The sequence below is a fragment of the Equus przewalskii genome, chromosome 9 (assembly GCF_037783145.1).
Source record: "Equus przewalskii isolate Varuska chromosome 9, EquPr2, whole genome shotgun sequence".
Lineage (NCBI taxonomy): Eukaryota > Metazoa > Chordata > Mammalia > Perissodactyla > Equidae > Equus > Equus przewalskii.
Window position 1 is genome coordinate 10246007 of NC_091839.1, and position 13173 is coordinate 10259179.

The 13173-nt window shown below is 47.4% G+C and overlaps 1 protein-coding gene across 1 annotated transcript; it reads left to right on the forward strand.

The window, feature by feature from the left end:
* The first annotated feature begins 7226 nt into the window (after positions 1-7226).
* On the forward strand, positions 7227-9237 carry LOC103540302 (interferon lambda-1). The gene is made up of 5 exons (XM_008506854.2): positions 7227-7486; positions 7713-7784; positions 8524-8667; positions 8770-8853; positions 8949-9237. Exons 1-5 carry the CDS (start codon positions 7316-7318, stop codon positions 9045-9047), a joined length of 570 nt encoding a protein of 189 aa, XP_008505076.2. The 5' UTR covers positions 7227-7315; the 3' UTR covers positions 9048-9237.
* Positions 9238-13173: the final 3936 nt, after the last annotated feature.

Consider the following 13173-nt stretch of genomic DNA (forward strand, 5'->3'; position numbering starts at 1 on the left):
CAATAATTCCTCCTTCTCCCGTGCTCCCAGCCCTAGGCAACCGCTAATCTACTTTCTGTGTTTATGAACATAGGCATACAAGTATCTTTTTGAGTCCCTGTTTTCAATCCTTCTGGGTATATACTGACTTTTTATATGTGTTTTTATTGCTGGATGCAATTTGCTAAATTTTTAGGTGGTTTTTTTTTTTTTGTCTATGTTCACGAGGAATACTAGCCTACAATTTCCTTTTTTTTTCCCCTTTCTTTCTTTCTTTTTGTTCTGTCTTTGTCTGATTTTGGAATGAGGATAATGCTGGCCTTATAAAATGAATTAGAAGTCTTGCCTCCTCTTTTACTTTCTGGAAGAGGTTGTAAAGAATTGGTGGTAATTTTTCCTTCAGTTAATGGTTGATAGCGTTCTACAGTGAATCTGGACCCAGAGATTTCTTTCCTGGAAACTTTTTAATTGCAGATTACATTTCTTTAACAGTTAATAAGATTATTCACCTTGTTTCTTTCATCTAAGGTGAGCTTTGGTAGTTTGTGGTATTTGAAGAATTTATCCGTTTTGTCTAAGTCATAGAATGTGTACGAGTAGAATTGCTTGTAGTATTTATTTCCATTTTAACGTCTGTGAGGTCTGTAGTGATATCTCCTCTTTCATTCATGATCGTGGTCATCTGTGTCTTCTCTCTTTTTTAATCCTTCGGCCTTGCTAAAAGTTTGTCAATCATCAATATTTTCAAAGAACCCATTTTTTATTTTATTAATCTTCTTTACTGTTTTTCTGGTTATTTCATTGATTTCTGCTCTTATCTTTCTTCTTTCTTTCCTTCTGTTTCCTTTGGGTTTATTCTTTGCTTTTTTTGTTTTTTTTTAAAGATTGGCACCTGAGCTAACTGTTGCCAATCTTTTTTTTTTCTGCTTTTTCTCCCCAAATTCCCCCCAGTACATAGTTGTATATTTTAGTTGTGGGTCCTTCTAGTTGTGGTATGTGGGATGCTGCCTCAGCATGGCCTGATGAGTGGTGCCATGTCTGCGCCCAGGATCCAAACCGCCAAAACCCTGGGCCGCCGGAGCAGAGTGCCTGAACTTAGCTACTTGGTCACAGGGCCGGCCCCTATTCTCTTTCTTACTAGTTTTTTGAGGTGCATACTTAGATTGTTGATTTGAGAACTTTCTTCTTTTTCAACCTAAGCATTTAATGCTATAAATTTCTCTCTAAACACTGCTGTCCTTTATCTCACAAATTTTTATACGGTTTATTTTCATTTTCATTTAGTTCAGTGTTTTGTTTTGTTTTTTTAATTTGCCTTGAGATTTCTTCTTTGACTCATGGATTGTTCAGGAGTACATCGTTTAATTTCCAAGTGTTTGGAGATGTTCCTGTTGTCTTTCTGTATGGATTTCTAGTTTGACTCCATTGTGGTCAGGGAATACATTCTGTATTAATTCTTCTGTATTTGTAGAGGTTGGGTTTATAACCCAGGATATGGTCTATCTTGTTGAATGTTCCATGTGCACTTGAAAAGAATGCATATTCTAGAGTGGTTGGGTGGGATGTTTTTCAAAGATCAATCAGATCCTGTTAGTTGATGGCATTGTTCGGTCTACTAGATCCTTGTGGATCTTTTGTCGAGTCATTATGACAGAGGGATATTGAAGCACCCAACCATAATTGTGCATTTTCCTATTTCTCTTTTCTGTTCTGTTGGGTTTTTCTCAACGCGTATTGAAGCTCTGTTATTTGGTGCATAACATTTAGGATTATTTTGTCTCCTTGGTACATTGATCTTTTATCCTTATGTAGTGTCCTTCTCTGTCTCTGATCATTTTCTTTAGGAATTTCCTAAAGCCTACTTTATCTATTATTTGTATAGCCACTCCAACTTTCTATTGATTGTTATATCTTTTTCCATCCATTTACTTTTAACCTACCTGCGCCATATATTTGAAATGGATTTCCTGTAGACACATCATTTTTTAAAACATTTTCTGCCAATCTCTGTCCACATATAGACCATTTACATGTATTGTAATTATTGACATATTGGCACTTAAGTCTGCCATCCTTTCTTTCAGTTCCTTTTTTTTTTCACTTTTCTGTTTCCTTTTTCCCGCCTTCCTGTGGATTACCTGAATATTTTTCCTGTTTTGTTTCACTTTATCCACAGCATTTTGTTTTGTTTTGTTTTTTAAAGATTGGCACCTAGGCTAACAACTGTTGCCAATCTATTTTTTTTTCTGCTTTATCTCCCCAAACCCCCCTGTACACAGTTGTATATCTTAGTTGCAGGTCCTTCTAGTTGTGGGATGTGGGACGCCGCCTCAACGTGACCCGATGAGTGGTGCCACGTCTGCGCCCAGGATCCAAACCCTGGGCCGCCGCAGCAGAGCGCGTTAACTTAACCACTCGGCCACAGAGCCGGCCCCTGTTTTGTTTTTTTCCTGAGGAAGATTCACCCTGAGCTAACATCTGTTGCCAACCTCTCTCTCTTTTTGTATGTGAGCTGCCGTCACAGAATGACCACTGACAGAGGAGTGGTGTAGGTCTGCACCCAGGAACTGAACCAGGGCCACCAAAGCAGAGTATGCCAAACAGCCACTAGGCCACCAGGGCTGCCCCTCTATAGTGTTATTGAGTATATCTCTTTAAGTGTTTTTTTATTGGTTGCTCTGTGATTTCAATACACATATAACTGATCACACTGTAATTGTATTGACATTTTACCACCTCACATGAAATGTAGGAACCTTATCATTATTTAGATCCCTTTACCCTCTCTTCTTTATAATACATAAATATCTTAAATATCTTTTTAAATACATTGAGAATAACATCAGGCAGTAGTATAATTTGCTTTCAAACATCTAATATTATTTTTAAAACTCGAGAGGGGGATAGTCTATTGTATTTAATTACATACTGATTTGTTCCGTAAGCTTTTCTTCATTCCTGATGTTCTAAGTTTCCTCCGGTGTTCATTTTCTTTCTGTTTGAAGAACTTCAGCAAGTCTTTTAACATAGGTCTGCTGATAACAGATTCTCTTTGTTTTCTTCATTTAAAATGTCTTTATTTGACCTTCTTTCCTAAAGAATAGTTTCGCTTGATAAAGAAGTCTAGGTTGATAGTTCTTTTCTTTCAGCACTTGAAAATGTGCCCCTTCCTCCTGGCCTCCGTGGTTTCGGAAGAGAAGTCCACTGTCAATCGAATTATTGTCCCCTATAAACTGTAATGTGCCATTTCTCTCGGGCTCCTTTCAAGATTCTTCCTTTGTCCTTGGTTTGATCTGTGTCGAAGTTTGATTATGATGCACCCGAATGTGGATGACTTTGCATTGACTCCGTTTGGGGTTCACTCAGCTTCTTGAACCTGTAAGTTTATATAGTTTGCCAAAGGTGGAATGTTTTCAGCCATTATTTCTTCAGATATTTTTTTCAGACCTAGTTTTTTTTCTACTTTTCTTCTGGGAATCTCAATGATGTGGATGTTAGAACTTTTTTTATTGTCCAAAAGTTGCCAAGGCTCCTTTTGTCCCAAAAGTCTTTTTTAATTTTTTAAAATCTACTTCTCTTTTGTTCGGACTTCAATCTATTTACTGTCTATTGTTTAGGGTGGATAATTTCTATTGCTTTATTATCAAGATCATGGACTATTTCCTCTCTCATCTCTTGTCTTCTATTTACTTCTTCCAATGAGTTTTATTCCAGTTATTTGTATTTTTCAGTTCTAAAGTTTCCGTTCGGTTCTTTATGTCTTCTCTTTCTTTGCCAAGACTTGTTCTTTTTTAATTTGTTGCAAGAGTGTTCATGATTTCTCCTTGAAGCATTTTTACAACAGTTGCTTTAAAATTCTTGTCAGGTAATTCCAATGTCTGTGTTTTCTTGGTATTGGAATCTATTTATTGGTTTTTCCCATTCTATCTAAAATTTTCCTGTTTGTTTTTGTTTTTGTTTTTTTTTGAGGAAGATTAGCCCTGAGCTAACATCTGCTGCCAGTCCTCCTCTTTTTGCTGAGGAAGACTGGCCCTGAGCTAACATCCATACCCATCTTCCTCTACTTTATATGTAGGATACCTGCCACAGCATGGCTTTTGCCAAGTGGTGCCACATCCGCACCCAGGATCCAAACCAGCGAACCCCAGGCCGCCAAAACGGAACATGCGAACTTACCCACTGCACCACTGGCCGGCCCCTTTCTGGTTCTTGAGATGTCAAGTATAATGAATTATTTTCTCTTGTATCCTGGACATTTGGGATATTATAATATGAGACTCTAATTCCTTTTTTAAAGTGTTACTGCCAGGACAATAATCAGAGCTCTGTTTACACATTCCCAGTGCTGGTCACCATACACAGTGGCCAAATTACGATTTTTGGAGTTTTGGAATATTAGTTACATAGTAATGGTAACCATACGCATGCGCGCGCACACACACACACACACACACACACACACACACACATTTGTATATAAGAGGAATATTTGTGTGCATATATAATTCTTTTGCTCTCTGGGCGCCAGAGGCATGGGAGCAGTAGAGTAAAAATGGCTCTGTGGGGTCCTTGGTAGGGTGGGGATTAGAGGTGATAGAGCCCCAACCATCCTCTGGGGGATCTGAGAGCCGAACTGAGTGTCTGACATGGTGCATGCACGTGGCTGGCAGTCGATGCGAGTGAGGTGGGAGCGTGGTGGTCTCCAGGCAGTCATCCTTCTCACATGGCAGCTGGCCTTCCCCAGGCTGAGAATCTCAAGAGAACCAAGCAGAAGCTGCCTCGCCTTTTCTGACACAGCCTCAGGGGTCACGCAGCACGGATGGACGGCGACTTGGGCTTCTACGGCCAACCCAGATGCAAGGGAAGGGGATGGATCTGCTGCTCAGTGGGGAAGGGGTCGAAGATTTTGAAGACATATTTTAAAACCACTATAGTCTGCCCTCTGGTCACAAATTACTTATATTCTTTCCATATGCAAAAGACACTCCTCTCTTTCCACAACCTCAAAAGTCTCATTTATTTTGCATCAGGCTCATAGTCAAAGTCCAGGACCTCGTCGTCTAAATCAGATCCCGGGGTCGAGGAGGCCACACCTTTGTGGGGATACTCGAGCACTTCCAGAGGGAAGGAAGCAGATGCCACGGTTTGGGAGAGCAATAGAGGAGAATTTAGAACTGCGCTGCCTATTACGGTAGCCGCTAGTCACGTAGAGCAATGAAATTTAAATTAGAGAGAAGAGAAAGAAACTGACAAATTCATTTCCTCCGTTGCGCTAGCCAAATTTTAAGCAGTCAGCTGCCACATGTGGCTTGTGGCTACGGTATTGGATAGGACAGACATAGGACACTTCCACCCGTGCAGAAAGTTCTATTGGACAGTGTTGACTAGACAATATAAGAACAGGTATGCCCTGTGACCCTGAAGATATGTCTCAGTTTGAGGTCTCCCAAAAGCACACTCTGAGCCAAGGGTACAGGTGGTTTATTTGGGAGCTACCCCCAAGAAACACAAGTGAGTGGAGAAATTAGAGGAAAAAGCCAATAAGTGGTGCAGAGTCTGGACCAGAGCGAGGCAGCGAGGCATCCAGCACACTTACTGGAAGCTGAGTGTGAGGGCCTCCTTAAATTTTGCATCCTAGGTACCTTGGTTCCTCACCCTGGTCCCAGCCCAGAAAGGGTGACTGCTGTGCACAACCAGAGCGCCTTCCTCCTGGGGACCCTCCAAGGCCCTGAGGCATCATGGAGAGCACACCTCAGTAGTGACCCACTGAGGAAGGGGGAGGCAGAAGTATTTATTCCCTGGCTGGTTGAAGATGGCCCCTGGGGGATTAATCTCAGCACTTCCGGTCTGTTCTGCCCGCAGACGGGAGAAAGACCTCAGGTGGAGAAGCAGAAAGATACAGGCACATAAGGTGGGAAACTGTCACCACGTGCGGGAACAGCCCACCAAATCTACAAGCGAGCGAAAAAATGAGCTGAGGGGGCATGGGGTGCGAGGCGACACCAGCTGGGTGCGTGTCCTAGAAAACCGCTTAGAAAGGAAATTCGTGAGCCTTGTGGTGATGGGCAGCTGGAGGCGACCTAAGTGTCCATCACTGGGGGACTAGGTAAGCACAACTGACTTGTGGGCACACCATGGAACACAGTGTAGCAGTCAGAAACAGCCAACTTGATATACACCCCTATATGGAGAGATCTAGAAACGCACTGTTATATTAAAAAAGAAAAAAAGGAGATACAACTAGATTTATAGCATAATCTCATTTATGTAAATTAGAAACATATACGCACACGAAATCACAAGTGATAAAGATATATCTTTGCAGCTCTGTATCAAGTGTATTAAAGGGGTGCCTTGAGGGGCAGGGGTGGGAGTGGGGACAGGACATGGGGTGGGGTAAAGCCTCAGAGGGTCTTTCGTGGGCCGGTTGTGACTCTCTCTTATGACCTGAAGAGTGTGATTAATAACTTTCTGCGCCTAAGGGCCAAGAAAAAAATAAAGGAATGAAAAACAGGAAGTCCATGCACGTCCCAACAATTCCCCACCCGCTGCACAGTTGTTGTTACCGCGGGGGGTGATGATGGCAAAGCAGCCAGACTCTGCCTGCCTTCTGGAAGCCTTCTCACTGCCTTCTCCCCAGGCAGCCCCTCCGGCCCCAGCAAGTCCTCTTGCCCCCAGCGAGTAAGGAGGTCCCTCCCCTTTCACGCTCCCCAGAGAGAGAGAAAGGAGAGCTGGGCGTCTGTGACTTTGGCTGTTTAGAGAAGAAGAGGTAAGCGCATGGGACTCCGTTCAAATCCCAGCTCTGCCATTAAGCAGGTGAGGGACCTTAGGCAAGGCACTTGGGCTTCTGTGCCTCAGTTTCCTCACCAGTAAAATGGGGCTGATCACGAAAATAACTAGTCACGGGAATGTTCGGAGCGTAAGACGAGTGAGTTCGTGGAACACGCTTCAATCAATAGAGGAAACTCCGTCTGTCACTCAGGCAGCCCCACCCACACACCCCGGGCCCAGCCCTGCCCTTCTGTGACATCTTCCTGTCGCTCTACCTGCCTCAGCCTCAGTCAGGGGCTTTCCAAAGTCCCAGGGACTCCTAACTAGGCTCAGGGACTTGTCAGGCTCCCTCTTGGGGTTTCCGTTTCTTTCCTTCTCCTCTCACCTGGCCCCGCCCACACCTGTGAGCTCACCTGGCTCAGCGGCCGGCCCCACCCACTCGCGCGTTTTAAGTCAAAGTGGAGGTTGCAATTTCCATTTGCCTTTTCGGTTCCACACACAGATTGCTCATTTGGCCTCCTTAAAAACAGAGCCATGCAGCTGGGGGAGCTGTTGCGATCTGGCCATGGCTGCAGTGCGGGTCCTGGTGCTGGTGATCGCGGGGCTGGGCTTGGCCAGGGCAGGTCCCGTCCCCACTTCTAAGCCTGCCACCACCCAGAGGAGCTGCGATATCGGCAGGTTCAAATCTCTGTCTCCGAGTGAGCTGGAGGCCTTCAAGAAGGCCAAAGATGCCTTGGTGGGTCCCTCTTGTTGTGGGCTAACCTGGAGCCCTCCTACTGTAGCGGACCTGCTGTCCTGCTATGGTGGGCTAACCTCTCTCCTGCTGTGGGCTAGCCTCTAGCTTTTCAGCTATGACTAACCTCTATCCTTTCTGAAGCCTTCCTGCTAGTCCTTCATCCTTGCTGCCATGGGCTAGCCTCCAGCACTCCTACTGTGGGCTAACCTCTGCTCTCGCTCTCTAGGAAAACTCGCTGGAGAACTGGACCTGCCGTTCCCCTGTCTTCCCCACAACCTGGGACCTGCGACAGCTGCAGGTGAGCTGGGAGTCATGCCCGCCTCACCCTCCCCTGGCCTCTCTCCCTGTGTCATTAAGTGGCCCCTCAACTGCTTTATGTTACCTGTCCTTCTCTCTCTCTGGCCTCTCCTCCCCTGTCCTGTGCCTCTGTCCATCCTCCGTTGGTCCCTTTTGATCATCTCCCTGCCTGTCTGCACCTCCCTGTCTCCCCCACCTGTCCCGCTCACCTCCACGCTTACCTCGTTCCTTCTCCCTTCTCCCTTCTTTTCTCCCCTCGGTCTGTCCCCCACCCGTGCGCCTTGCCCTGCCCAGCTTGTCACTGTCTACTCTCCACACCGATTCCCTCTTCCCCTCTTCCCTGTCCTCCTTGCCACTGACTCTGACCTCTGCCCCTCGGCTACTCTCTTCCATGGGTCTTTTCCCAGCACACAGTCCTCCCTCACTCACCCTTCTCACCTACGCACCCAAGTGTCCCCCTCACCTGTTCTCTTCTCCTCCTGTCTCTGCAAACCTCTGTGACCCCCACGATGCGCCTCTCCCTCACCCCTCACCTGTCTCTCCCCTGCCTCCCCTCTATCGTCTTCATCTCCACTCTTCCTCATGTGTTCCCTCTGCCCTGACCCATCGTGAGTGCCCTTGTCCCCTGCCCTCCTCCCCTGTGCTCCCCTCCTGTCCCCACTAAACTGGGCCTTCTCGCCTACCCTTCCTACGTCTCCACCCCAGCTGCCCCTCACCTGTTCTTTCTCACCTGTCCTCAGGTGTGGGAGCGCCCCGTGGCCTTGGAGGCCGAGCTAGCTCTGACACTGAAGATCCTGGCGATGGTGGCTGACTCGTCCCTGGCGGACATCCTGGACCGGCCGCTTCACACGCTGCGTCACATCCACTCTGAACTCCAAGCCTGTGTGAGTGCTCGGGCGCCCAGGCCGTGTGTGTGGGCTCTGACCCCCCATCTGTCCCCCTCTGGCCCAGGCCCCGCCTCACACACCACCCTCCTCTGCCCACAGGTCCCTGCTCGGCCCACAGCGGGTCCCAGGCCCCGGGGCCGCCTCCACCAGTGGCTGCGCCAGCTCCACGAGGTCCAGAAGAAGGTGAGTGACTGGGAGGAGAATGGACGCCAGAGCCCTGGGTAAGGGGGAAGGCTGGGGCCCGGGCAATGGGAACCACTTTCTCTTCTCTCTCCCAGGAGTCCTGGGGCTGCCTCGAGGCCTCTGTCACATTCAACCTCTTCCGCCTCCTCACACGGGACCTGAATTGTGTCGCCAGCGGAGACCTGTGCCTCTGAGAACCTGGACCCACCCCCAGCCTGTCTGGGACCCCAGACCTTATTTATGCACTAAGCCCCACGCCCACCTTAAGTTATTTCCTCTCACCCCTTATTTATGGAGCTGCAGTCCTGGCTCAGACCCCAAAGAAATGGGTTTTTCCTACTTTTATACAATATGCACAAATAAACAGGAAGCAATTGGACCCTCCTATAATAAGTGATTCCTTGAGTGTGCGTGTGACTGTGGGTCTGTGACCGAGTGTGGATGTCTGTATGGTGCAGGCAAATTCAGGACTAGTTGTGTACATTTGTGTGTGCCTGGTTTCTGTGAGTGTGTGTGTATATGTGTGCAAGGGAGTACCTGCCAGAACCTGAGTCCACCTGAGGATGCATAATAGCATCTTCAGGCCCATGTGTGTGCAGATGTGTATTTACGCACATGTTTATATGTCCCTGTGTTTCCTTGTCTGTGTGAAGTCTTTTCCATGTGTTCCTAGGATGGGTGGAGGTCTATATGAATCAGGATGCTTTATCCTATAACAAGAATCAGAAACCCAACACAAATGGGTAAAACAAAAATGAATTTATTATCACACATAACAAAAAGTCCATTGGCAGGGCAGTTCGAGGACTCATTAATTCATTCATTCAGTAAGGTCATTGGGGAACCAAGTTCTTTCCATTTCTCTTGGCTGATTCTTATGCTGGCTGCCTCGTGGCCTCAAGAGGGCAGCCACAGCTCCAGCTGTCACACACAAACAATATCCTCCAGATCAGAACAAACCACCTCAAACGTAATAGAGTGAAACAACCACCATCTTATTATGCTCACAGAGTCTGTGGGTGACGGATTTGGACAAGGCCTAGTGTGGGTAGCTTGCCTCTGCTCCACAATGTCTGTCTGGGGCCCTGATTTTTCTTCCATGGTTCTTAAAAGCAAGGCGAACCTTTCAGAGAAACTCCTCATTGGATGGGCATGCTTGTCTCATGGGCTAGAATTTAGTCATTTCCCCAGCCTGAACCAATCACTGGCAAGGAAGATGTAATTACAAAGATAGCATGAAACTAGTCAAGATTCTCCCCTGAGGTTAGGGAGAAGCCCCTCCCCTGGGAACATGCCCCAGGGATGGTGAACACCGAACAAACTTCGAGTTCTATCAGCAGGAAGAAGGTGGGAGATGGACCTGGTAGATGCCTAAAATGGTCCATGGAGGTTCCAAGGTTGTGAATCGCCTGCAGGACTAATATCCAATGGGTTCCCAAAGGTAGTACTATTTCTGTTATTAAAACATTGAAATACTGTCATACCAGTTAGCAAATAGCTATTTCCCCAAGTCCCCCCAAGCAAACCCATGCCACCCATGCTGTCCCAGCCCTCCCCCAGGACCCCCTAGACTTTCCCGTAATTCAGAAACGAAAGAATTAGTACCCGATACAGAGGGCAGGAGGGGAGTGGTTGTTCCAGGATTTGCACCAATGCGTAGCCCGTGTGCATTCTGATTCTGACAACAATGCCAGCTGTTGAAGCGTCTGCTGGCATCTCCAGCTCATGCATGGCATGTGTTGTGGTTTTCAAAAAATGGCCACAAATTGTTGGGCATTCCCCTGGTCAAGAGGTGGGGTCAGGGGCCGGCTCCATGGCCAAGCGGTTAAGTTCACGTGCTCCGCTGCGGCGGCCCAGGGTTCAAATCCTGGGCATGGACATGGCACCGCTCATCAGGCCACGTTGAGGTGGTGTCCCACATCCCACAACTAGAAGGACCTGCAACTAAGATATACAACTATGTACGGGGGGTCGGTTGGGGAGATAAAGCAGAAAAAAAAAAAGATTGGCAAGAGTTGTTAGCCCAGGTGCCAATCTTAGAAAAAAGAAAAAAAAAAAAGAGGTGGGGTTCAATGCTCCCCTCTCATCCAAAGTGGACTTGTGATTTCTTCAACCACTAGGGTGCCGTGGACGTCAAGTCATGTGACTCTCAACGCCAAGTCCTCCCGGCTCTCTTGGAACCCATGTTCTTGGACTCTCCCTCTTGGAACCCGACCGCCATCCTTCAAGAAGCCCAAACGAGGTGGAGAGGCCGCATGTGCCTACCCTGGCTGACACTCCCAGCTGAGCTCAGCTTTGTAGTCATCCCAGCTCAGGAGCCAGATGTGTGAGCAAAGAAGCGTCCAGATGATTCCAGCTCCCAGCTGGGGCAGAGACGAGCCGTCCCCCATCCCCACTGTGCCCTTATCGAGCTCCTGACCCACAGAATCTGGGAGCATAATAAAATAATTTTTGTTTTATGCCACTACGTTTGTTTTTTTATGAGGCAGTAGATAAATGGAAAAGCGTGACAGCCACCAGCACATTACAATCCATTGTCAGGTGTGTCTGAATAAATTCATTACCAAGAGGAACCCAGCGAAGTTTCTGATTGGGTGAGTTTCGGTCACATTATACGTGGCCGTGTCAGAAGCATCCCCATAATCCTAGGGCCCTCACTCCTTTGCCCTCTCAAGTGTTTTCTCAATTAGGAGACAAAAGGCTGGAATACAGCCATGCACTAGAAATCACACACAACCCCACAGCCACTCCCACTGCACTGGATGGTTTGTGAGTGACAGAAGCCCAGTACAGGTGGGGACAGCAAGGTGCCCAGCCCGGGGCATGAATTTCTTTCCCCCTTTGCCTGACATCTGCTTCCCCAGGCTCCCTTGCAGTTTGGAGTGGTCATATAACTAAAGGGCTTCTTAAATGAAGTAATTTATGTAAAGAATTTCAAACAGTTCTTGGCACAGGTTAAGCCCAATATATATGTCTATTGCTGTTAGTCTTATTATTTTAGAATTTTTTTCTTCCCTGACACAAAGAAAACTCTTCCATTTGTTCCTTTCCTTCCTGCTTTGTTCATTGGTATGAGGATGTGTGATCTGGAGTTGTGGCAGCCATTTTGTGACCAGGAGGCAACCAGCCTAGACTATGAAGCTATCCTTCTAAGGAAAGTGGAACAAAAGGGTAGGAAACTGGGTCATTGGTGATATCAACAAGCCATGGCAGCAAACCACCAAACTCCCTTACTCCAGACTTCCTATTAAATGAGATAACCAAGTGTTTTAAGTCATGGTAAGTGGGTTGTCTGTTTCTTGCAGCCAAATGTACCTTCCCAAATCCACCTCTGCATGCTCAGCACAGAACCCAGAGAAGGTGGTCAATTAATATTTGATCCCAAAAACTTGAATCCTATAGGACATATCTGAGTTCAGGCATATGACCCTCTTGAACAGGAGTGCTGTAATGGATATAAGGTTGTAAATCTCTGCTTGGAGACGCCAAGGCCTAATCAAGAGTGTCTTGGTGGAGGGGAGACTGGACTCCAGTCTCTAAGGTCAAGTTCCTCGTAATTTTCCCTTGTCTCCTTATCAGCTCCAAATGTGCACTTTTTACGCCTAACTCAGTTAAGCTGAGTTCCGGTCCCTTGTTACCCAAAGATCCTGACTAAGACAGGTCCCTGAACCTCTGGGCGGGGTCAGGTGGCTCCTCGGGAGTCCAGTCTCCTGTTTGTCCCATCGCAGCCCTATGGCCATCTGTCTGCCTGAGCTCTAGGAGGGCTGGGGGTGGGGGGGGGTGGTCTGTCTTGGTCACTGCTGGGTGCCCAGTGCCCAGCACAGGCCAGGCACAGAGCAGGTGCTCGGACATTCCCCTTGGAAGGGCCCACGCCCTCTCTCACCCGGTGGATCTGTTCCTTGGAGGCAGCAAGGACAGCACCAGAGAACCGCAGGCCAGGAGGCTTCCTCACCCGGGGGCCCAGCCACGCTTATCCATCCTTGCGTTTAAATTTCTCAACTTTGAAAAAACACAAGCACGTCATTGGCATTGATAAATACTTCTCTAGCAAATGGAGGGCCTGGGGTCACAGAGGAAAGAGGGTGGTGGGTGTCATCCAACGGGCTGACCCAGGGACCACATGGCCCCCAAATATGCCGATGATATGGTGCTGATGGCAGTTCCTGACTTCTTTTGAAGGCAGGCACACCCCCTTCCAAAGCTGGGGTCTCCACAGAAATCAGACCATAAACCGCGCCCGTGCTGAACACCCTCCAAGGGCTTCCCATAGCTCTGAGAATAAAATCTGGACTCTTGACCACAGCCCACAAGGCTCTGCAG